Genomic DNA, 25,756 nt, shown 5'->3' with positions numbered 1-25,756 from the left:
AAGTCACATGTGTGCCTGTGTTAAACTTCATAGTAAATAGGAATATCATAGATTTATACATGGCACGTAGAATAATTTAGGCATCTAATTTATCAAGTGTTGGGAAAGAATTAACTAATGATATAGAGTAGATAATTAATAGGAAATGCAATTTAACTTCATTATGGCTTGCTGCAAGGTTAGCTTGCTCTATTTCCATGCCTAATTTCCCTGGGTTGGTATTTTAGGGACTGTCTTAGGAAATCTGTATTGCTTTCTTTTTTTCTAAAACACTCACAAATCAGAACTAGGGTCCTAAGCCTTTGAGAGGTTCCCATACAGCCTTACAGGTTTCAGGTTGAGGTTGATGTGGCTTTTTTTTTTTTTTTTCCTTTTAAATTTGAGCAGACATGCAGAAGAGAATTCCAGGGTTTTGGTGCTCCCAGTTGATTTTTATATGTCGATTGCCAACATGCCATGAATAAAATGCTACCTATAGTGTGTGTGTAGGGCAGATACTTTTTCATCTGGAAAGGCTGAGAATGTAGATGCTTCAGGGTCACAAATCTGACTGTTCTCTTCAAGGCTGGGTGGCATTGCTTGGTTCTGCCAACTCATCTTTGTAATTTCTGGTCCTGTTGGTTACAAAGAGAAGCCATTTCTATATGGCTAATCTTTAATGGCTAGTCTGGTAAAGTTACCAAGTTCTGGGAGAGAGGCTGAGAGAGAGAATGGATGAACAATGCCACCGAAACTCTGAGGGTCAGCATTCCCACTCTTCCCAAGACGGCTGGTTCCTGGAATAAAAAGAGAAGTTTGTATTAAACCCATTGCCAGTTTAATGGAATTGCTTCTCTCTGGCCTGTGAGCTTGGTCAATAAAGACAGCTTACATGCCTGTGTGTGTTTTCTGGGTGGGGCAGATTTTGGTATTTTCATATGAATACCTATTTCTCCCTAACAATTTGCATTCCTATGTCATGCTTTTCTTTAAAAAAACAAGTCAGTATTTGGAATGTTACATCATACTAACCTGTAGTACCTCTGTAATTCTAAATACAGATAAATAATAACACACATATTAGCTTATTTTAGAACACCTGAAAATCCTGTGGTTTTCACAGGGAGGCAGACGATCTAGTGGAGGTCCTTCAGCGTTAAGAAAAGCAAAATCTGCCTATCTAAACAGAGAATGCAAACTTCCATTCTAGATGTAAGTGTGCGATAATATAAGGAACCAAACAGTTGCCCCGGGGGCAGGATGCCTGGGTTCCAGTCTAGGCCTGGCCACTGATTTGTCGTCAAACCCCGGTGGATTCGTCCACCTTCTGGTCTTCTGGTGTCCTATCTATGCGGCAGCCAGGTTAGCACCAGATTCTCCTGACTGGGGGAATGTCTGTTGAAGCTCAGGTAGGAAACCACAGGGGAAGCAATAAAACACCTCCCTTCCAAACAAGATGGCTTAAGTATCAAGTCAGTGTACTTTATGACTTGTTTGGAACAAAAGGTAGTCTCAGCTCTTTATATATGGACAATCCTAGGTAGATTTATAATTAATACTTAGGACTTAGCAAGGATTGAATTAAACTTGAGATCTAAATTGATCTCAAAAGGAGCTCTAGGTTAAAAAGGGAGATTTGTGACCTTATGGATGGCACCTTCCCAATTCTATAATGGTGAGATTCTTGCATTTGCCTCTATCTGAAGGTCAGTAGGGCAATTTGAATTGAGGAGTAATTAATTTGTTAACAGAGTTACTTTTCCAAAGTGACTAGCCTTATGATGCCGGCGCTTTCCGTGAGCTGAGGGGCATCTGCCTGGGATTCTGTGCATCTTTTCATGGTTCCCCTCCCTCCCTCCCTTCCTTCCTTCTACCATATGTTTTTCTTAGCCCATAAATAGAGCAGCAGTGAGGACTGAGGAGAGTCTGCCCAGGGGCCCCCATCCCAGGGTAAAGTGTGGGAATTAAGGGTGAGCAGCTTGGCTGTTTCCCCTTGGTCGGAGCCATGAGGAGGAGAGCAGCTCTTGGCAGCTTTCAGAGGAAAGGAGAGTCACGGGGCCACGGCCTCCTAATTTACTGTCTCTAGATTTTCCCCATTTTACTAAAAGCAACTGTTTATCAAAACAAAACAGGCAGGACAAAACAAAACAAAAAAGACAGGCAGCAGCAGTTGAGAGTTAAGAGATGTCGTGGGTCTGCATGCCTGACTTGGAATCTCAGTTTTGCCACTTGTTTGCCACATGGCCTTGGCAGAGTCCTTAACCTCTCTGTGACCCCATCTCCTCTGTCATCTGATTAAGGGATAATCATTGCCCCCATCATGGAGTAGAAAAAGGAGGGTTATGAGTTAATACCTGTGAAGTGTTTAGAACAGTACCTGACACATCGTAATTGCTATATAAGTGTTATCCAAATAGATAGTCTCTATTTGATTATTAGACAGATAATCAAAATTGATTTAGACCCAATATTAATTCTATTTTATGAACTGAACTGTCATAAAACTTGAGCTGTAAATTTCCAGGCTGTTGGTGCTGTAGATGTAATGGATTGTCAATCACTGTAAGTATAAAATGACATCTAAAACACATCCACAGTGCAAATGAAATCACAGCTAGTGGTAGGCAGACCGAGCTAAACTTTACAAACAAGCTGCCCGGGAGTATTTCAGTAGTTGGCCTGGTTCACGTGTTTCCCTGTTTCCAATTAAATTCTTACAGGAAATATAAACACAAACCAGATAAAACCAGTGGCAACTCCAGGCCAAGCTCCAGGCTTGGATCTTGGGCTTCCTGAAACACAACCCAGAAACCAGCAGTCTTGGTGCATCCTCTTATGAACTGATTTGGTGCTTGCCAAAATCACAGTTGAAATGAATAGATTGTATTTTAATGCTACCCATTAGTACCAAAACATAAAACATAATTGATCTTAGATTACAAAGCAGATCAAAAGTTAAATACCAGATTTTATGGCTTGTATATTTCATACCTCCAGGAGTTGACATCTGTACATTAACTAGCATAGATTTGGATTATCTTGCTGTTTTTAGTTTATGTGAGCTAGGAGGCATGGAAAGGGAGAAAAGTAGACCTTACTCTGTGTGTTTACTCTGTGAGCAATGTTTGATAGTAGGTAAGTAGGAAAAAATTAATGAGAGTAAGAAGCAACGTCTTTCTAGTTCTAGCTTAAATTCCTATGGCTGGTTTTTGAAAATTCGAAAAATCCACTAACTGTTTTCTGCAGTCTCTGGAAAGTGACTCTGTGATCAGAAGAGGATCACTTACGGAGAATAGAGAATTACCTTGTTTATTTTTAGAAAAATGGGTTGCAGCCGGGCGTGGTGGCTCATGCCTATAATCCCAGTACTTTGAGAGGCCGAGGCAGGTGGATCACCTGAGGTTGGGAGTTTGAGACCAGCCTGACCAACATGCAGAAACCCCATCTCTACTAAAAATACAAAATTAACTGGGCGTGGTGGCACATGCCTCTAATCCCAGCTTCTCGGGAGGCTGAGGCAGGAGAATCACTTGAACCCAGGAGGCGGAGGTTGCAGTGAGCCGAGATTGCGCCACTGCACTCCAGCCCAGGCTACGAGAGTGAAACTCCGTCTCAAGAAAACAAGAAAAACAGGTTGCAGTAAGGAGAAGACATTTTTATTCTCTCTTAGTCCTGAACATGATATATTTTTTTTTCCTGCTCTTCCTCCCTGTAAGATTTCACACATCTTAGGGAGACCGCTGGATGAAGAGTGCAGAAGCCATTGGGGGGTGGCGGAGGGGGTGCCGTGACTGTCGCAGTCCTCACAGTCGTCTCCCGGGTGGCAGCTGAAGCGGCACTATTCCACTCAACTCTGCCTTCTTCAGAGTGTGGGGCAGGTGCTGATGGTGAGACTGTGACCTTCAGATTGTATTTACTGGCCACCCAGACTCTTTCCCCAGTAGCTCAGCTTTGTCAACAGATGTCAAAGATGAGTGACCGAAGAAACAGATATAGGAGTGGGAGCTTATGGAAGCTTTTTAAAACAAGCAGACACCTTCTGTCTTTTTTTTTTTTTTAGGCGGAGTCTCGCTCTTCACCCAGGCTGGAGTGCAGTGGTGTGATCTCGGCTCACTGCAAGCTCTCCGCCTCCTGGGTTCATACCATTCTCCTGCCTCAGCCTCCCGAGTAGCTGGGACTACAGGTGCCCGCCACCATGCCTGGCTCATTTTTTTGTATTTTTAGTAGAGACAGGATTTCACCATGTTAGCCAGGATGGTCTTGACCTCCTGACCTCATGATCTGCCTGCCTCAGCCTCCTAAAGTGCTGGGATTACAGGCGTGAGCCACCATGCCCAGCCACCTTCTCTTAAAAGATAGTCGTACCTTATAACCTTGCCTTTTCATGGGCCAGTGCTAGAGTCCCACAATTTTGAGTCTGACTTTTCCTCCCTGTGGACATTTCTGTCTCAAGCTGGAGATATAAAGCAAATGTGGAGAGGCAGCTCTATTTGGATGTGGACGGCAGCCAAACGAAACCTGGAATGTGGCAGGAGTGTAATTGTTTGGCAGCCCTGGCCTCAGCACTAGTGACTGTGTGACAACTTCCACCTCGCATTGTCCAAAGTAGGGATGCTCCAAAGCTGTTGCCTATGGCAGTGAGCAGGGGTGGACTGCCAGGTCCCTCAAACACCCAGTTCTTTCTGACTTGGATGTCTGCTCTGGACCAGCCCTAGGCCAGTTCATGCTGGGTGCTGGCCTCCAAGGAGCTCCGGTGTCTTTAACTTACCAGCCTAGATCAGGATGCAGTGTGAACCATATGTGATTAAGCACTAAATTGTTTGGTACGAGCAGAAATCAATAACGCCTAAAGTTTCCTTGAGTAAGAGTTCTAAGTACTGCATAATGAGCTGTATCTGGTTATGTTTCATAATCAGAATACTGAAATTATGGTTGGACTGTGTTCACAGTAGAAAACTTTTTCCAAAAAAGTACAGCTTATTGGACAAGTAAGATAGTCTGTGTCCTCATTCCTTAGCACAATGCTTAGCACATGATTTGGACTTGCATATTTGTTGTAGCTGATCCTTAGTTTTTTCATCCATGTAATTATTTGATTACCTTGAATTGCTCACTTCTTGTCTTTTAGGACTGTTTACAATAATGTTATCTAGTGAGCCTCAGGAAACACCTTAAAGGCTACTGAAATTCTGTTATCATTTGATGCTTGGATTCTGCTGCAAAATGGTTGGTCTTGAAACTAAGATATTAGACCTTATGATGCCATTTTGAAGCTCACTGTCTTATAAACTGAGGTGTCGGCTGCAAATGAGGTGCCAGAGATGTAACAATTCTTAATCATCGTTTCGTTTTTTTGAGACAGAGTCTCACTCTGTCACCCAGGCTAAAGTGCAGAGGTGTGATCTTGGCTCACAGCAACCTCTGCCTCCCAAATTCAAGCGCAGCCTCCTGAGTAGCTGGGATTACAGGCACCCGCTACCGTGCCTGACTAATTTTTGTATTTTTAGTAGAGACCAGGTTTCACCATGTTGGCCAGGTTGGTCTCAAACTCCTGACCTCAAGTGATCCATCTGCCTTGGCCTCCCAAAGTGCTGGGATTACAGGTGTGATCCCCTGTGCCCAGCCATAATCATAATTTCTCGAGCACTAATTGTGTGCCCAGACCCAAATGCTTTCTGAGGAAACTGAGGCATGGCTATATGGCAACCTAATAGAGGTGACCCATCTGCCTCACCCTGGTTTGTTCTTGTAGATGTAATGGTAGGTGGCATTTCAAATGGGTTTCTATGTAGCAGATAGCATTTATAGAGTTCTTACTATATGCCTGACACTAACTCCTTCAATCCTCACAAAAGCCTTTTGAGGTACGTATTATTGCCATTTTAGAAATAAGTGAACTAAGGCTCAGAAGTAATATAACTTCTCTGAGGTAGAACAGAAGTTTGGTGCCAGGATTTAAACCCAGGTTTATCTGATTCTGGTGAACACACACTAACTCACTGTGACTTACTATATCTGTCTCACAATGTTTTATTCTCAGCATTTGTCATTTCTTCAACAGACTCAACAAAATGAAACCAGGAGGCTTTTGGCTGCATCTCACACTGCTCGGAGCCTCCCTGCAGGCCGCGCTGGGATGGACGGACCCAGGAACCAGCAGAGGCCCGGATGTGGGTGTGGGGGAGTCACAGGCAGAGGTATAGTCAAATCCCCGCTGGCATAACGTTTCAAACTGATTGCTCTCCGATGTTACAGTATCTGATTTCCTCTCCACCTTTAGTTTAGATCAATTAGATCACAGAGTGAATTAAAATTGCACTTCCTTTTTGGTGGGGGACAGAAGGCGGCAACGTGTGGATACGGACAAGAGGTTGATAACACGACGTGAGTGATGACTCTGAAACCTCTCAGATGCTGAAAATGTATTCCGAAACCAAGCTTGGGTTGCCTGGTTAGTCTCTACAAAGACCCTCAAGAGAATGGCCTTTCTGTATGTTTAATAAAACCCTGAAAATGCAGAGTAATTGGTGGAGTACACCCATGTGAATTAATGAAGTATTTTAATTATAAAATATATTTGAAAAGAAATGGACTAGTTTTCAGGTATATAGATAAAAAGCACCAGGCTGAGAAAGAACTGGCAAGTGGAGGTCCTAAGGGAGAGTGCTTTAATGAACAGATAAGAATGATTAATGGCATGTTAGGTATATATAAATGCTTCTAAAGTGCTTGAAAAACTTGTTCTCAAATACCTCCCTGGAGAGTCTGGATGTTCTGCTAATTGCTTAGTGAACCCTGGTCTTAAGTAGTAAAGAGGATTCCTAAGCTGCAACCTGGCCCTGCCCAAGGTAATAGATCCCATGAATTTGGGGTTTGTGGGCAAAATGTATTTTTCTGCAGAAAATGCTTTGTGTGTGGTGACCCTTAAGAAATGGCTTCACCCTTCCATTAAAACCACCTGGGATTTTCTCTATGCTGTGATGAATACTCATTCCTAATAGGGAGCTTTCCAGGGCGCTTTTCCTCCCATTGTCTTCCTTGATGCCTGCCGTTCTCTTTTTCTCTGTCCCTGTTTCCTGTCTCGCAGAATGAGAAATAAAAATTACCTCAAAAAGTCAACATTCCCGGAGAGTGAATAAGGTTACTCAATGTAGGGTAGGATTAATGCATTATTTGATCAAAAGACATGATTTCTCTTTCATTATTACTTAATTGTAATGCAATCCCAAAACTACCAGCCTTAATCTTTGGGGAGCTTCAGAAGTAATTTAATGTACACTTTTCCTGCTGAAGTTAGTGTGCCTTCCTTTTGTGGTGAGCAGATGATTAAATAGAAACACTATCTCTGCCATCTAAATCCATGAAGGACGCGACTTAATGCTCTTCTGAAAGAGTCTGGAGGCTGGCTTGCTGGTGAGAACAGCAGTTCCCTATGGGAACGGCTTTATCAGCACACTCATATCCATACGAAGAGAAAATGATCACTTAAATCCTACACATATATTGTGGAATATTTAATAGCAAAGCAAACAGACAAACACACAGTAAAGCTTAGTCTTCCTACTATTGGGGCTCATCAGCCCACTGTTTTAAACCACTTATTTCAAATAAAAGTGTCAAGTCAATTAAGGTGGGATTTAGCTGGAGGTAAGTTGAAGGTAAGTTAATATCAACCCAGGGCCTCTTTATCTTAGCTGTTAACACCCTACTTCTTTGTGTGTCAACAAGAAGGAGCACATGCCAGTCATTGGGAGGAAGTAACGCTTTTTGGGGGTTGTTATTTTGCTCCCCTGCAACCCCCGCTCCAGGGTAGCTTTTGTCTTCCAAGTCCAGGAATGTTGCTGCTTTAGGAAAGGAAAGTGATGACTGTGTAGATTCTGCACCACAGGAACTATTGCCCTATTGATCATATATATAGTTTTTTGCTATAGCTTTTGTTTTTGCAATATTGTAACTTCTAATCATTGAAACTGTTTCTATCAGTGATTAAATGAGATGATAATGGGAATGGACCTAGGGCATAGGATGGCCTAGGTTAAATGTTTAGCTACAGAGAACAGAACACTGCCAGGTACGGTGGCTAACACTTATAATCCAAGCACTTTGAGAGGCCGAGGTGGGCAGATCACTTGAGTCCAGGAGTTCAAGACCAGCCTGGGCAACATAGCAAAACCCTGTCTCCACTAAAAATACAAAATTAGCTGGGTGTGGTGGTGCACTCTTATAGTCCCAGCTACTCGAGAGGCTGAGGTGGCAGTATCACCTGAGCCTGGGGAAGTCCAGGCTGCAACAAGCCATGATTGCACCATTGCACTCTAGCCTGGGTGACAGAGTGAGACTATGTCTGAGAAAAAAGAAAAAAAGAAAAAGAAAAAACCTGAAGGAAAAAAAAAGAAAACAGAGAGTGGAGCACTTATTTTAGTGGATTTGTTTGCATCCGTTGCTCATACTCTGTGCATCCCTCCATGCACTCCCACGGCCCTGCTTACCAGGGGCCTCCTGCGGGGCGTGCTGTTTCTTCTTTCTATGTCTCTCCTTTCTACACCTGACTCTCCTCCTCCTTCAGGGCCCAGCTCTGGTTCTTACTTTTTCTTTAGAATCTTCTTGGACCACTCTTGGTCACACCTGGTCTCTTTTTCTGAACTCTTAGTCCTTCCTCTCTCTTTTTGTTTTCTTACTCTTTTATATTTATGTTAGCATATGGATGGAGCCTATCTTATTTATCTTTTCTTCCTCACAGTGTCTAATAATTTTATAAGCAAAATAGAGGTTCAATGCATTTTTAAGCCAATCGATATTTATGTGACATTTGGTCCTGGTCATAAAGTCACTCTGGTGCTTCCAAAATTCAGACCAGACCATCAGATATTTCAGCACAGGGCATACCTCCCTGCACAGCAGGTTCACTCCCACTGCGGAAGTGGATGGTTTCCCCAGCCGATCTGTGAGCAGCCTGCAGGCCAGGCAGGCTTGCATCCTAATATCCAAGATAGTCCTTGCGCGTTATAGTTTCTGGGTAGTTTCTTATTTGAATTGTAGCTTTTAATGTATCGATAACTCACAGTCCAAACTATATTAAACTCCTCTAGCAGTTTCCTCAGACAGTCTTATTTCCTGGAAGAATCAAAACCAGCAGAGTTTCCTGAGACTCTAAATAAGTCAAAAACCTTTTTTAGGAACCAGATAGTAAACTGTTTCTGTATGTTTCTTCCTGGTAGTAGTACTTCACACAAATACTCATTGACTTAAGATTTTTAAAGTACTTAGAAAGCATTAATAAGATTTGATTTACCTTTAAAGTTATTATACCAATTACTTGAATGACCTAAGGGTAAATAGAATTAAATGACCAACGAGTGTGTGTGCGCATATTTTTAAAGCAATTATAGCAAGTGTTAAATTATTGTTTTATGTACAGAGACTGCAGTGGAAATAGCTTCAAGGAGTTTACCATTTTACAGACATAGATAAAAAGAAATACGGCTGGGTGGAGTGCCTCTTTCGTAAGAGTGGAGTGGCAGAATGTGCCCTAGAATACTAATGGAATTCTCAATTCAGAGGAAACAATTCTGAGAGGTACAATTTATTGAAATAATGAAATGTTGTTATATCCCCCCCTTTATCCTACACAGATGCTCTTTGACTTACAATGGGATTACATCCAAATAAACCCACTGTAAGCTGAAAACATCATAGGTCAAAAATGTATTTCATACACCTATGCTACCAAACATCATAACCTAGTCTGTCCTGCCTTCAGCATTCTCAGAACACTGACATTAGCCTACACTTAGGGCAAAATCATCTAACACAAAAACTATTTTATAATAAAATGTTGAACATCTTATATAATTTATTGAATACTGTACTGAAAGTGACAAACAGACGGGTTGTATGGGCACTTAAAAGTACAATTTCTACTGAATGTATATCATTTCCATACTATTTTCATGCTGAAAAATCCTAAGTCAAACCAAACCTAAGTCAGGGACTGTCTGTACGCTGGTCAAGATAAATATAGTAGTAAAATCAATATTGGTAGAATTTTATATTTCGGGGGGAACCAAGGAACCAGGAAGGGGTGAGAAGTGATATGGTAGCAGCCTCCAAAGAGCAGACCTGCTTTTAAGAAATAGGCATTTGTGGGAGCCCCCCACTTTTGGGGCCTGGGTGCTGCAGTGGCAGCCCCCCACTTTTGTGGCCTGGGTGCTGTGGCAGGAACCTCCCCTTTTGGGGCTTCGGTGCTACCATTGGAGCCACCCCACTTTTGGGGCCAGGATGCTATTGTGGGAGCACCCCACTTTTGGGTCCTGGGTGCTGTGTTGCAGCACCAGCATCTCATCTATTTGCTGGGCTCTGGGATTGAATGGTGGCCATTACATGGTCTTATACATCTTTCATGCATTTTACTGAACTTTTTCTAAATGACTCTTACCCATGGCATATACATAGTCACGTACTATATACCTGTACATGTTAATATTGATTCCTTCTTAAATTGTCACCTCATATGCCTCAGTGCTTATAGACCAGAGATAGGTTTTGAGCTCAGACACCATGGGTTTTCAGTATTTGCAAATTCTCTCAAAGTAAAGTCTTTGCAGAAGAAATATGTGGAGTGGTGTCAGCTAACTTAAACATGACTCACCGCCTCCCTAACCTCAGGGGTCAGCCTAAGACAGCATTGATCCTACCCTGATTGCCTGGCCCCTTCCGCTTGCTACAAGTGTTGACGACAGGCATGGCACTCCTGTCCCCACAAGGGCAACCTCAAATTGCAGCATCCTTAGATGCTCCGTGGCTTCGTTCTGCCTTGGCTGGGCATTCAGTAGTACTTGGGCTGCGAAGACTGAGCATTGATTTTTCCAAGACACTTTCACTGTTCTTGTGTATTGGTTGTCTTAACACTAGTGCCCCTCACCCCCAATCACCCTTTCTGATACAGTTCTCCCCAGCACCCATAACCCTGACTGTGCTCTTTGACTGATTACTGGTGAACAGCTGATCGTCTGTAGGGTTTGAGATCTGCCCGTTGGTGTCTCTACTCACCCTGGCCCTCAGCTGGTTTGTGGGCATAAATAAAAGAAACTCTTTCTTTCCTGTGAACCAACGGGGGTCCAAGCTGGGTGTTCTTAAGCCTCACCTGCAGTATATGTGCATCTCTCATGGCTTTTCTGCCGCATCACCCTTGTGATACTCACCATTGCAAATTCTAGCATTTGACTTGCTTTCAAAGAAGATGAGACTCTGGGCAAAGTCTCTCAGCAAGAGATGAGAATGGTCTTCTCCCTAGGGCTGTGGAGCCCTGGGATAACCAAACCACATACCCCTTTCAAAAGGATCCAGAATTTCCTCTGCAGATGCGGTGCTAGTTGACGTGGGGGCTGCTTCTCTGGGTCCCCAACACTTAGCCAGGGCTTTCTGCTGATTATTCTGAGTCAGAGGATGTGTATATTCATTTTTCAGGTAAAACTGGCAGGGCACAACCTCCCACTTGTAGATGTTATCAGTACATTCATAATTTTCAAGGCAAACAATGGTAGCAGAACCTCCCAAGGTCTCAGGGATGAGCCCATTCCCAATTATAGAATGGGGTGTGCTGTACCCTGCTCCAGCACCTCTTGGGATGCAATGTGCTTGTGAATGGTCTGGGATCTTGTTAAAATGCAGATTCTGATGCAGCAAATCTGATGTGGGTCCCAAGATTCTGAGCTCCAGGTGATGCTGATACTTCAGATCCCAGGGGACACTGGGCAGAAAAGCCTTAGAAGAGCCTCCTGCCTCCTCCCGTGCACACACGCAAGGAGAGTCCCAGTGGGATTGACCCTGGCCTTTTTTTAGTTCTTGCTGACATGATGATGCTGACTGCAGTCAGGAAAAGGAGAGAAATGGGCAGGCTGCAGTCATGCTGGAAAATAGCTTGATGAGACTCGCTTAGGGGGCAGGTAGGGGATGGGAAAGATGAACTTAACCTTGGTTCTAGGGTCATTTTCACTTGTTTTTAAGCAGCTGGACAGGTAACTCTAGCTCTCACAACCCGTGATTCCTCCCTGGCTTGTCTTAAATTCTGAGAGAGGTGAGTTTAAATGCTGAGGCTTAGCCCACACCCCCTGCTCCAAGGACCAACAACACACTCACCTCTCACCACCACCGTGGCTCCCTTACTGGTATCCTGTCCCTTCTCTGCCCCCAGAGCCAGCCAGCCTGTTTTGGGGATGAGCATTGCAACGTTGGTGCGCTGTTTTGGAGTCTTTTTTTCTCTCTATCCTTGAACAGGGAAAGTCGCTGTCTTTGTTCTTTGTGTTCTCTCCACTGCTCCCAGCCAGCCCTTCCACACTGTACCAGTTAGTGCACTGTGTGCCTCTTTAGTATTTTGAGATCATAGTTGACAGAATTTTAATTGGCCCTGAAAAGTTCTATGACCCAGGAAAATGAGCATTTATGAGTTCACAGAAAACCATTATTCTTCTTCCTCTTAATTTAGCATTTACTCATCTAACTATTTATGCCTCTGTTGCTAAATAATCTATACTCCTCTAGGAAACTTCCCACCCTTGTAATCAGGACATCAGGCCATGCATTGTAAATGGGGCTCCAATTTCCATTTTTTGGGGAGTTGGCAGCACAGATCTGCCAAGTCCCAATCATCTGCTTGATTTATCGCCTATGCCCTGTGGGTTATTGCTCTTGCTTCCCATTTGGATGGAAGTAAATGTCGTCCTTGTGTCAGGCAGGATCTAACAAGGCCCAATGAGTGGGCTTTACTCTTCGGGGCTGCCAAGCCAGAGCCATTGTCCTTCTGCCTCCATGGCTGTGGTCTCTGCCACTGGCTCCCGGGGTTTGTCTTGTCACCAGCCTCCTGGGAGGTGGAGCATACTAGATCTAGACATGGAGGATGTGGGAGGATATGGGTCCAGTGCTCTGAGCAGGCGATACCGAGGACACTGTGGTGGGTGCTGGCACATTGGTGTTGAGGGGAGGAAGTGTGGCCAAGTGGCTGAGAAGCCATCTGTCCATCAGCCTCGCCTCTCTCTTGATGAGTAGCTATCCTTTGGGGCATTCCCTTGAGTCAGGAAGGTCTGGAACAAGAGAAACCCAATTTCTTTCCTCCTAATAAAAATCAACCTTGTTTTACTCCTGCCAGGAGTGTGTGCTCTTGGCGGAGGTGAAGAATGAGTGTGAGTGGCCTGCGGGGCTGGGGTCTTCCCTCAATCACAGGGTGAGTTTCAGTTTGATCTTGCACAGGGGTTGGGGTGGGGAGAGCTGGTGCTGCTGCTGGCGTTGCTGCTGGCGTTGGTCAGGAGACCCTGAGAGAATTGTCTTCCCTTGGTGGGTGGGACTGGTCGGTGGGCCTGGGCTAAGGTAACACCTGTTTACCTGCTTGATGCTGCATCTAGACACTGAGCCCTTGGTTTTTCTTCGTTTGTTCCAAGAGGGCCTCGGGTACAAATCGAAACCCTTCTGGAGGGTTCAGCTGGAGATGGAAGCTGCCACTGTTGCTTTTGTTAAAATACTTTGAAGGTTAAGGTTTCGTGTGATTTGGGATCTAGATTGAAAACTGTGTGTGCATTTTTCTTTTTAAGAGTTGAGAAGGGAAGTCATATTCTATTTCTTGCAAAAGCCCTTTCCGGAGAATCAGTGAGACCACCAGCGAGCCTGTGATGCAGCTGACAGAAGCGCTTCCCGAACTGTGAGGGAGTTGGCCTAGCCTTAGAGGTGACAGACGCCCCCAGCACAACTCAGGCTTCAGCCCCAACTGGGGGCCTGGGCCCCTGAAGCATGGCCTGTTTTTCAGAGGACCTCTTCCCCTGCTCAGGCTGAAAGTCCTCAGTGCTTCTGGTGGCCTGCTTGATTGGTGGCAGGGCTAGCTCTCGGTGTAGACAGGCTGATGTGCGTGGCTCTCTAGGCTCTTGGGAGAAATGGCTGCTGTCCTCCTTCCCCGCCATGGAGCCCTGTGAACTCTCACTTTGTGTGTTTTATGTTGCCACTTTCTCCTCCAGGGTGTTTGTTGTTTTAAAACCCCATAGTTGATTTTTCCTGTTGAGGCTAAATCATTTTGCCTGCCACCTGTCTGTGCTGCTGCCTAAGGCATCCCCGGCCCTGCCTTTGCTTCTACTGAACCCTCAACTCAGAGGGTCCGGGGGCCAAAATCTGTTTGTTCCCTTGCCCGCTGTGGAGCTAAGGGAATCGCCCTCTCCAGCCTTTAGGTTTGCCACAAGTGAAATGCCAGCGATAACAGTACCGTTTTCAGGGTTGTCATGAGCTCTAAGATGGTACGTGAGGAGCCCGGAAGAGATTGCCTCCACAGAACGTGGCAGTCAGAGCTGTGGTTTTGTGATTGTCATCCCAGAACCTCAGTCGGTGGCTGTCAAGAAGACTGTGTGCCCTTTGTGAGCCACAGCCTGATATGTCAACTTCAGCTGCTGCAGTTCTTGTCACTGCTGGCCATGGCCACATACCATGTAGCAAGGCAGCCCTCAGGGTGGGAGGGTCCTCTTTTCAGTGGAGTGGTAAATATCTTGGGACTGGGCCCTATATCCTCAGTGTCCAGAAAGCCTGGCACACAGCAGGATGTTCAGATATTTGTTGAATAAGTGAATGAGTCAGCCATCTTGTACTATTCATTTTGTCATCATATGGGGTTTGGACAAGGTGTCTTGAGTTTTGGGACCCCTTGCATAAGAAATCCCAGGAAATAGTCACTGGACTGCCTTTGGCCACTTCTGGCAGAATCCCATCAGTTTCAAATCTTCTTAACTTTCTTCTTGAACCAGGAGAGGCTTCAGAGAGTCCTATGGGCTGTGTGTAGGAACAGGTGGGACCCTGACTCAGTTGCCATCTCCTTCCTAGAATGACTTTGAGGGCCTGCTTGGCTCTGTTTCCTCTGCAGAGGCCAGCATCACTGGCAGCCAGCCAGACCCTTGCCAAAACCATGAGCCCGCAGAGTGAAATGTAAAGTCAAACAAATGCAGGATGCTTTGTTTGTGCTTAGAATTTTCAGGGTCAGTAGAAATAGTCTGTGGCTCCGGGGTAGGTGGTTGCCAGCCATCTCCACAGAGGGAAGAAAGGAGCAGAACTTCTCTTTTAAAATGTCATTAAGTAGGTATAAGACCCTTGATGGCTTTCCTTAATGCCAGTCTTAGGACAATTGAACTGAAGGCTTGTTTGAGCTCTGCTGTCATTTAAAGCTTGCTCTCTAAATAAAGAGAACAGAAGTCTTTTTCCATTTATTTCCCTTTCTGGCCTTGCATTTAAAACGTCCTTGAAAACTTTGGTCTCTGTAGAAAAGATGTCAAGTTTCTGCTGGTTCTGCTGATGCCACATTTTGAGTGTCCATACCAGGTAAGTAGGCTTTCATGTGGGGATGCCGGGAGGTGTCGAAAGGGAGAGGCCTGCCAGGCAGATACTCTAATTGGAGTGGCTCTGAAATACGCCCCATGGTGCCTCCTCTTCCTCCTCTGCTGTTTTCTGTTTGGTTGTTACTGCTGTTCTCATATTAGCATTTGAAGAGTGAAGAGCAGGCTTCTGGCCGGGTGCAGTAGCTCATGCCTGTCATCCCAACACTTTGGGAGGCCAAGGCGGTCAGATCACCTGAGGTCAGGAGTCTGAGACCAGCCTGGCCAACATGGCAAAACCCAGTCTCTACCAAAAATAAAAAAAAAAATTAGCTGGGCATGGTGGCATATACCTGTAATCCCAGCTACTTGGGAGGCTGAGGCAGGAGAATCGCTTGAACCCAGGAGGCAGAGGTTGCAGTGAGCCAAGATCATACCGCTGCACTCCAGCCTGGGCAACAGAGTGAGACTGTCTCAATAAAAACAAAAACAGTAGGCTTCTCTGCTTCATGCTTGAGTGTTCATGCCCGGCAGTATGGCTTAGGATCATATCTTTGTGTCCTGAAACAGAAATTACCATTTGACTTTCTTGTATCCCTACCTAGAGGGTCTCTGAGCCCTGGACTGGCTTGGCCAATAGGGACCTCTGGTTTACTTAAATCTTAGTAATCAACAGACATCCGCTGAGCACCTAGCTGTGTGCCTGGCCTTGTACTAAGGTTGGCTAAGTGGCTGAAGGGAAATGGGGGGGATTTGCGATTCCATCCTTGAGGCTTGAGGACCACTGGGGTGGGGGTGGGAGGTAGGAGCAATCAGCTGCTTCAGAATGGATTCCAAGTTAGCAGAAGGGATTAAACACCTACATTAGTTAATGATGTTTTCTAGTCTGTATATAATGATTAAATTAAGTTCTCAACTTTAGCCTAAAGAAAAGCGGGCATATTTATTGAGTAATAAGGAAGTACATCTTTATTAGAAAGAAGTACATGTTAATAAAGAAGGAAGTCTATATGCCTCCCCGATTCCCATGCCTGGTCCCAGGGCTGGACACTTGTGCTCATGGTCCAGACATTCCCCACCCAGGTGCATGTGGCTGATAGCACATCTGGTGTCACAGATTTGTCCTGGCCCCTGGCTCAGCTGTTCTAAAGTCCTCAAGAGTGTGAGTTGGGGGCTGGAGGAAGCCAGAAGTCTCTAGGTGTCACCTGTATAGGATGGACGTAATGCTGAATGCAGCAGCCCTCTGGTGTCCAGAACCTCCACCAGGCCCCTCCTTTACCATCCTTCAACACTCCCTCCCAAAACTTATCCACCAGAGCCTGCACCGCTCTGGGACCTCTCCCCTGAAGTGGTTCCACCCGATATGGCTGTGTTCTTGTTGGCTCAGTGACGCCTAACCTCCCCTCAGAGGACTTGGGCTGGTAGTGTAGAGGATGTGGGTGCTCATTATTACTGGTGGACAAGTTTCAGGGCCAGGGGTGGTGTTGAAAGAGGGTGAAGAAGGGGACTGTTGAGGTTCTGGACACCCACAGGGCTGCTGCATTCAGCACTGTGTCTATCCTGTGTGGATGACACTTAGAGACTCCAGCTTCCTCTGTTGTCCTTCATCTTGCTTAGGGTACTGCAGCATGTGACACTACCACCCCAGTGGCCAAAACTGTCCTACTGGAGGTCTTATTCCTTGCTGGAGAGTTGCACCTTGGTCCACATATCCTTCCTGGTCCAATTGATTGTAGACAGTTGACTTAGCCCATTTAGTGTTGCTATAAAGGAATAACTGAGTCTGGTAATTTATAAAGAAAATAAGTTTATTTGACTCATGGCTGTGTAGGCTGTACAAGAAGCATGGGCCCAGAATCTGCTTCTGGTGAGGCCTCAGGAAGCTTCCACTCCTGGTAGAAGGTTAAAGGGAATGGGTGTGTGTAGAGATCACACGGTGAAGAGAGCAAGCAAGGTGGGAGTGAGAGGTTCCAGGCTCTATTTAAAAGCAAGCTCTCTTGGGAACTAGTAGGGTAGGACTCACTCATTGCTGCAAGGATGGCACCAAGCCACTCCTAAGGGATCCAACTCCATGACTCAGACACCTCCCATTAGGCCTCACCCCCAACAGTGAGGGCCAAATTTTGGCATGAGGTTTGGCAGGGGACAAACATCCAAACCATAGCACCAGTTGTCCAGTAATTCTTAGGAACAAAAACACTTTTATGACCATGCTGACTGAAACAAAATTATCTGTGATTCATTATCCATTCCAGATGAGAATGGTATATGTAATTTAAATCTGAATTTATTCAAAATGACTGTTCTTGTGTTACAAGTAAAGATGATCATGAACTGCACTGTACAAGAAATTCTTGTCTGATATTTCGCCATGGGATTATGAGAAAAAAGAAAAAATAATCACAAACAGCTTTAAGAATGTGGTGAGCGCATGGTGAATGGTGAATGTAGCAGAGCGTGTTTAGTTAGCTGCACAGGCCAAACCGTGGATGACGTGAGAATTTAGCACAAAAATGCGCTGCGTGGAAGGTGGGATTGGGAAGGACCTCTTGGAGGCAGTGGTATTTGGAGAGGAAGACCAAGATCTGGGCAGAGTATCAGAGTATTTAAGGAGGAGGAACCCTCTGAGTCTAGGTGTAGGGTGGAATAGGGCCATATCTGGCAGGAGAGGAAAACTGAAGATATTGGTTAAGGTGGGTATCTGGGACTGTGGACCAGGGGATTCATCAGGGACCTTTTGGTGGCCAGGAGCAGAATCACCTGCTAAGATGCTCATGTACAAAGAAGGGTTGTCATGAGGCCCCAGATCTTCTCCCAAAGCCAATGGCAGGATGCCCTTGTGGGCTCAGGCTTAGAGGCATTGGCAGTCTGTCTTCCAGCTCCCTTCTGAGCCACACTGTCTCCTTTCTCCATTTCTCCCTTCTCTGCCTGTTCTCTCCAGAGACTGGTCTTTCCAGGGAGCTCTGAGTATAGCCCTTGCTGCAGCTCTGGGCCCCAGACTGTCTCATTTGAGGTCTGTCTGTTTCCTCAGGTTCTCAAGGGGCAGAGGCTTATTGGCTCAGCTTGGGGGAATATCTTCCCAGGTCCATTTGCCTGTGGCCAAGAGGCAGGTCCCAGAGGGTGAGGAGGCCTCCAGGGGCTCTGAGGGGAGGGTGTGGGTACAGTGCTGGGTGGTTCTTGTGAAGGAGTGGCAGGAGGTTACTGTGGGTGGAGGACAGTTGGCAAGGCTGCAGAGCCAGCCTCAAACCTCTCAACAAGCACACAGAGCAATGTGAGCCAAGTTTATATAGACATGGAGCATTTTATGGAGTTGCATTTTTGGAACTTCAGAGCAGGGGTTGGCCCTGGGCAGTAAGGCCTGCCTTGTGCTGTTAAATCTTTGCTCCCCTGCTTTGCTTGGCTGCCTTCCTCCCTGTCTTGTCGGCATCCTCTCCATACCCTACCTTACCAACCCGGCCTGTCTGTGGCTGGGCAGCTGGGGAACCCAACTTATCCATTCCTAGGATGTCCCTGCAGACAGGCTGTAAAATAAGTTTGGCCTCCACAGGCCGACTTGCATTTTGCCAGTCACTACCCTGGCCCTCCCCTCCATCCTGGTGCCAGTGCCCTTGGCTCCTAGGGTACTATGGTAGGAATGTGTTCCCCAAAAAGCATGTGTTGGAAACTTAATCCCCAATGCCACAATGTTGGGTGATGGTACCTAATGGGGGTGTTTAGGTCATGAAGGCTCCATGCTCCACCCTCAGGAATGCCAATTATAGAAGGGCTTGAGGCTGGGAATTGGACTTCTTGCTTTTGTCTTTGACCTTTCACCATGGGAGTAAGCAGCAAGGAGGCCCTTGCCAAATGCCAGCCCAACAATCTTGGACTTCCCAGACTCCAGAACTGTGAGCCAATAAATTTCTGTTCATTATAAAGTAGCCAGTCTCAGGTATTGTTATCGCAGCACAAAATGGGCTAAGGCAGCCTGTGTCCACGCCTGACCCATCAAACTCACTAAAGGGGAGCAGGCTTTGGTGCTCAGTTGTGGCCCTGTGACTCCAGAGATACATATCCTGTGGCTATAGGGAGCTCCTCAGTGCAGCTGCTTTGAGGTTTAGCTGCAATCATTCTTGGGAAGAAAGAGGGGTTACATGGGAGGGGAGTCATGGCTTGACCAGATGCCTCTTCTTAGAAGGTTGACCACCCTGCTAAATCCAACAAGCAAAATAGCAGTTGAGCTGCTGTGGGATAATTTGGCCTCTCATCGTGGAAGACAAGATGCGATAGATGCACTCCCCACCTCACCAGTTCTGAATCTCAGCTTTGCTCCCGGCTAGGTACAAAGTCTTCTTGCATTAAAAATTTGGTTTTTGTTGTGATGTCTCTTTCTGTGTAGCCGAGAGGAGAGTTAGAGAGGGCTAGGGAACCAGGGACATCTCTAGGGTGAGGAAGAAAGAGGGCAATGTCCTCTGGAGCTCTGGGCTGGAATTCTGAATGGCTCCTCTTATCCTTCTCTTATAAGAATAAAGAGGAAGATCACGCCACTGCACTCTAGCCTGGTGACAGAGCGACAGAGCAAGACTCTGTCTCAAATAAATAAATAAATAAATAGGAGATTCCCAATAGGAATTCTCATTCCTAATATGAATTTCTTTTAGTTCCATAGCTACTGATAGTGATAGAATTAATACACAGCTTTCATTTTGCCAAAGCACTAAGTGGATTAATTCACTACTTCTCAAAGAGAGTCTATGAGGTACTATTAATTTGTTTCTTTTGCACAATGTGGAAATTGAGGCTTCAAGATAAGTGAGCTGTTTGAGATCTCCCATATAGTAAGTGGTGGAGCCAGGGTTTGCACCTGGCTTTCTGACTGTCTGGCACGTATTCCTAACCACAGTATTGTGCTGTAATCCCCAAGGACATATGTTTGAGTCTAGAGAAAGGACATTTGGTGACATTGAGCTTTGGAAGGTCAAAGCAGACAACATCACATCACAGGAGGCATCCCTCCTCCTGGAGGGCAGCAGAGTTTGTGGTGGTCTCCTGGGGCTGGGCTGTGGGGGGCCTCTTGACCTGTGGGGAGAGATGAGTTCTGCCCCTATTCACCCTCCTCCCCCACAGTTTGTCTTCTTTCACCATCAGGCAGCCACTGAACCTCTGAGAATTAACATATTAACATTCCTTTGGGTATTTCCTTGCACTTCTTCCAGGATTCCAGTGGGCACTTGCCAGCTACTGCCCTCACATGGGACAGTGAGGGCAGTGTCTGTGGGTGTCAGTTCTGGATGGAGGACTAAGTGTGTGATGGGTGGTGGTCTCTGTTTCTGCTTTTAAGAATTGGCCTTGGGAAGTTCCTAAGGGTTGACCACAGCAGTCTCCCTTTCAGAAGCAAGGTTCTGGGGCCTTGATCTTAAGGAGGAGGTAAGATTCCCAGCATTGGCAACCAAGCTGGTTACAGGGCTTTTGGAGGGTGAGGAAACCCAGTGGGAATGTGCTGGTGTTTGCTGACTCATCCACTGGCCGCTGGAGAGAGCAGCAGGGCTGCAGCTGAGATGAGGCCAGAGGCAAGCTCATGTGCTCCTGCTGGAGGTGCTGCCATGGAGGGACAGCCTCCTCCTCAGAGGTGGGAGTGTCAGGCATCCCCAGACACACTGGGTACTAAAGATTGGTTGAGCCGTGGTGGCTCCTTCGGAGTATGCCCCTTTCATCTAGGTGGGTGAGCACCCCTGCTCTATGGGTTGGCCATGGCTAGTGAGTGGTCAGAGCTGCCCATGAGTGAGGAGAGGAGAGAATCGCTATGGGCAGGACAGGGATACCCCAGGCACATACAGGGCCCAGGACACATGAGGTATCTACACCTGCAGAAGACCAAGTGGAAGGCATCCTGGCATTCAAGTGGGTTGAAGCAAATGAGCCAATGGGCAGCCCCAAAGGCTGAGAGAAAGTCATGGGTGAGCGCCTAGCATGGAAGGAAGAAGAGGTGTGAGGGAGCAGTGTCGACAGGGGTTGGCCATGGCCCATGGGTTGACACTGTACCAACAGATGCCTTTCCCCCATCCTGTGTCTCCCAGCTGTTGCTTACTGACCACAGTAGAACTAGTGGACCTTTCCCCACTCCAGAGTCTCAGAAACAATGATGAGTACTTCTTCCAGGCTGGGTGCTATGCTGATTGCTGGGGGGCACAGCCAGGATGCTGTTTGTGGGTAGAAGTTGGCAAGTGGACAGCAGCCACCAGATTGAGTGCTCTTTGCCCTGCTCTCTCAGCTCTCACCATAGTCTCATAGACACTACCTTATCTCATTTTGCAGATGAGGAAACAAGCTCCTGAAGGTTAATGCCATGCATATGGTGACCCAGTGCTGGGGGTCTGGGGTGCAGGTGAACCCCTTTGTGGCTCGAGCACTGCAAGCCCAGTCACCCCATTCTCCCTGTCACTGGGAGGCTTCTCGGTCCTGGCTGCTCGAGCCTACTCTTCCCACCTGTGCCTACTGAGTTCTGGATGCTGAGCTGGCATCGGTCCTCATGGAAGGCTGGTGTGGGCCTGCCCAAGCCATCCCCTGGCTCCACTGACTCTTGCTGGAAAGAGAAACTGGCACCACTGTTTACAGTAGTTTCTGTGCCTGCGACACCCAGCTGATACCCTCTGTTATGAAGGGACACCCCTCCCCATAGGTGGGAGTAGCAGGGCACCCTCAGTGGAGGACCCTGCCAGCCCACTGTCACCTGCAGAGGTCTGTCTGAGGCTGCTGGGCACCATGGTGCACAACACTGGCCAGGTTCACTGGGGCAAGAGTTTGTAAGGTGTTAAGATGCATGATTAACCCAGTGGTTCCCAAACTTGTCCATACATTAGAACTACTGGGGTGGCTTCAAAAAGTACTGATGCATGTGTCCCACCCCTGGAGATTGTGATTTAATTGGTTTAGGGTATGGCCTGTACTCTGGATTATTTAAATGTCCCCATTTGAGAACCGCTGTGTTAGCCTATGAGAGAAGTGCAGGCAAAATGCCCACTTCTGCCCTCATTGTCTTTCTCACACCTACTCCTCAAGGGAAAGAGCTGATTCAGGCTGTAGGGGACAAAGCTTCCCTGTGCCTTTGCCCAGGCATAAGGACCCTCCTGGGAGGTGTGGGTGGCTAAGGCTGGCCTGGTTCCTGACATGGCACGTGTGGGGCAGATATTTCTCTACTTGAGGAGTGAAATTGCATGCTGTCTGCATGCTCCCTCATTCCTTTCTCACGACAACCTTATAAGTAGCACCTTTCAATCTCCACTTCAGACGAGGAAACTGAAGCTCATGGTGCATCCTACCTAAGGAACGGAAAGAGGACAGGGAATAAAACTGGATTTTCCTTGGGATCCTCGGATAGGCCAGGTCCTAAGTAAACACCAGTCTAGCTCTGCTGACCACTGGGGCCTTTCTGCCTTTTGACTCTGTTGGAAAAGAAAATTGAAAAACAGTCTTATTGTGCCTTAAAGGCTTTTTAATTAAATATAACTCGTTTAATTTAAACTACTTTAAGTTCCATTTTTAATATAAGTGTTATAGTGGTACAATGAAAGTGCCTTCTAATCAAAGTGTGTATGGGGATTTATCTCCCCGTACAAAAAGCCTGTGGGAGCCCAAACCAATTATTTATTCAGACAGCAATCAAAAATCACCAGATTCTGAGGAAGGCATGCATGGTGGAGGTTTGTGGGTGTGGGTAGGAGTCGGAAGTTCCTCTGGGGGCTGTGAAGATTGAAGGAGGCGGGTGTGGAGAGGGCTCAGCATGGAGCCTGGCATGGGTAATTGCTTAGCAAATAGAAGCTGCCACTGGGATGCTACTGCCATCCCTAGGACCTCCGCTGCTTCCCCTGCTAGTTCTTACTGCTGGTGCCACAGCTACAAAGTGGGGAGATGACAGTAAAGAGAGAGGCTCACCGAGTGGGCAGGAGGGATTGAACAGTCCTGAGCAGACAAATGTGCTCAGATTGGGTATTAGAGTAGAGACCTACTCCAGTACCAACCCCCAGGAGGGACCCGGCCTGACCGCCTGATCTAAAAAAGCAAAGCCTTTCCCCTCTGGCAGTCTATCCCCCTTCCTTGTTTCATTTTGCACCATGGCACTTCTTAGCATGAGATATTCTCTATATTTCCTTTGTTTGTTTGTTTGTTGCCTGTCTCTTCCAGTGAGATCCTAAGCTTCATAAGGACTGGGGCTGGGGCTGTCTTGGCACTGCTACATCTCCAGGACAATAAATATCTATTGAATGAGTGAACACATGAACAGACAAAGGGATGATGAAATGAATTGCTCAGGAGGTCCATCAAGAGCTCTGCTGAGAGCCCTGGGTGATGGGGCTGAGGGTCTTGGGGAGGGTCAAGGAGGTGGGAATTGCAAGGTAGGACCTGGTGGGAAGGTATCTACAAAGCTGAGCCCACAGAGGCTGTGAGTGATGGGAGTGGAAGTGAAGAGGGGGCAGAGGAGATGCTCAGGAGGACAGAGGGAACATGGCTAGCAGGAAGATCCAAGGGGAGGGGACCTATTGCTGTGTCAGATGACAGTTTCTGGTGGGAAGTCTTGGATTAAGGGGTCTTCAGGTGTCCCTTTGGAGAAGAGGGTATGCCTGACCTTAAGCATTGGCCACTTTGGGTATTATTAGCTTATCCCGATCAGACACCACTTGCACCCAGTCCTGCCCCCAGCTGGCCTTTCCCAGCTTGCTCACCTTCTCAGAGGCTCCAGCCCGATCCATCACCACTGGCCCCACCATGACTCTGGCACATTTGGCATCTTCATGTCAGACCCTCTGTATCTGTGACTCCCTAACTCTATGTTCAAAACAAAGAATGAAAAATAGACTCAGACATGAGGACTGTGCTGGAGGGCACACTTTCTTCCTTTTTTGTCTTTTAGTTTTCTAGGCACAGGTTATTCTAAACCTCATCTTGGGCTTGCAGTTGGCAGAAAAAAAAAACAAGTAGCAGATTGGAATATCATGTTAAACAGGTGGATGTTAAATTGTATCATTTATTGGATGGTTCGTGGAGGGTATCATAAATAATTTAAACATGAACTCCTGCCCCCTTTCCTCCCAAGAGCCACTTGTCCTTGCTGTCCTCTCTCCTCCCCCAGACACCTACAAGACTGTCATGATTTTCTTATGGATCATGGACTCCTGGAATAAAGTCAGTGCAGGAAAGAAGCTTGTTCAGTTGGACAGCTGGTGGACATGAAGCATCTCAGAAGGAGGAACGCATCACAGGCTGTCCTTGTGTTTCTGTAGAAACTTTACCTACAAAAGGAAAAGTAGAGAATGTCAGGCTTCAGTGGTAGTTGGTGTGTTCCGTGAGCGAATTGGGAAGTTGCACTCACTTCCGTATTCTTACCCGGAGATCTTGGGATAATCTGATTTCATTCTAGCAATAGAATGTGTTTAGGGCCTATGCCATGCCAGGCCCTGTGCTGCAGTAAAAGATGAAAGAGTTGTGGACCCTGGGGAAGATGGATACCCCTCTTGTGGTTACAGTCTGGTAACGACCATTGCTTTTGTGGTTAAGCAGTTCTGCAGATAATGCCTGTGTTAGGTCGAGCCCTCCTAATGTCAGTGGAAATAGCAATGACATATTAATGAGGTCATTCCTCGGGGTGCTGAGTTACAGCCCCATGCTGCTAACTGTTATGATGGTCTTGGACATGGTGATTACTCATTCTGAGAGATGTGGATTACTTTCCAAATAAAAAAGTTAATTAGTTTTTAATTTGTTGGGTTGTCTGAGAGATACAATGAGAAAATTCCCCTCTTGCCTTCTTGGTCCCTTAATCTGGCTGTGTGCAGGCGACTGTGTTTAGCAAGGAGCAGTGATCAATCAGTTATTGACATTTATTTCATCAAATGTAACTGAGTGTTTACTCATATTGTCACTTTGGTGGATTTGCTATCAAAGACTGTCTTAAATTCAGGGCTAACATTTCTTTTTAAGTTGTAAATGAATAACCTTTAGCATAAAGCTTTAAATGATATCTAGAATTTAAATTCTCATATGATATTTCCAAATCATCTTAATTTCTGAAGATGGGCACATATCCCTTTGCTTTCTTTTTTGTCTAGTGTCTGGTAATCACCATTAATTCCGTTTCTTTTTAGAGTATCACAGCTTTCTCCTTCACTGACCACCCTGCTTCCCGTCAGAAAGCCCTGGACAGAACTCTCTGTGGGACTCTGCCCATGTTTCTGAGATATCGCCTCAATAGTCCTGGCTGGGCTGTCGGGTCTGCCCGTTTTACAGATGGGCAAACTGGAGTGGGATGTATCCGGGTGGCTTCCTCAGGACTGCAGCTGGTGGAACAGCTGCTGGAAAGAATCAGGTGATTCAGACCTACTGGAGGCTTTGCCCTCAGGGGCATAATAAAGTTGGTATTCCCAGGTCTCCCCACAAGAAGCTGTTGATGGGTTTATCATGGTGATTCT

General features: G+C 46.3%; 1 protein-coding gene across 2 annotated transcripts in view; it reads left to right on the top strand.

The window, feature by feature from the left end:
• Window positions 1–25,756, top strand: part of FSTL4 (follistatin like 4) — a 647,263-nt gene that overhangs the window by 238,515 nt on the left and 382,992 nt on the right. For both annotated transcript variants that reach the window (XM_025388001.1, XM_025388000.1), the window contains exon 2: window positions 6,041–6,176. In XM_025388001.1, coding sequence (XP_025243786.1) covers window positions 6,051–6,176 — 126 coding nt within the window. In that variant the 5' untranslated portion in view covers window positions 6,041–6,050. The remainder of the gene's footprint in view (window positions 1–6,040; window positions 6,177–25,756) is intronic.

Source organism: Theropithecus gelada, chromosome 6 (assembly GCF_003255815.1).
Source record: "Theropithecus gelada isolate Dixy chromosome 6, Tgel_1.0, whole genome shotgun sequence".
Classification (NCBI taxonomy): domain Eukaryota; kingdom Metazoa; phylum Chordata; class Mammalia; order Primates; family Cercopithecidae; genus Theropithecus; species Theropithecus gelada.
Note: the sequence above shows the minus strand (reverse complement) of the source record. Positions and strands in the feature narration are given on the sequence as shown.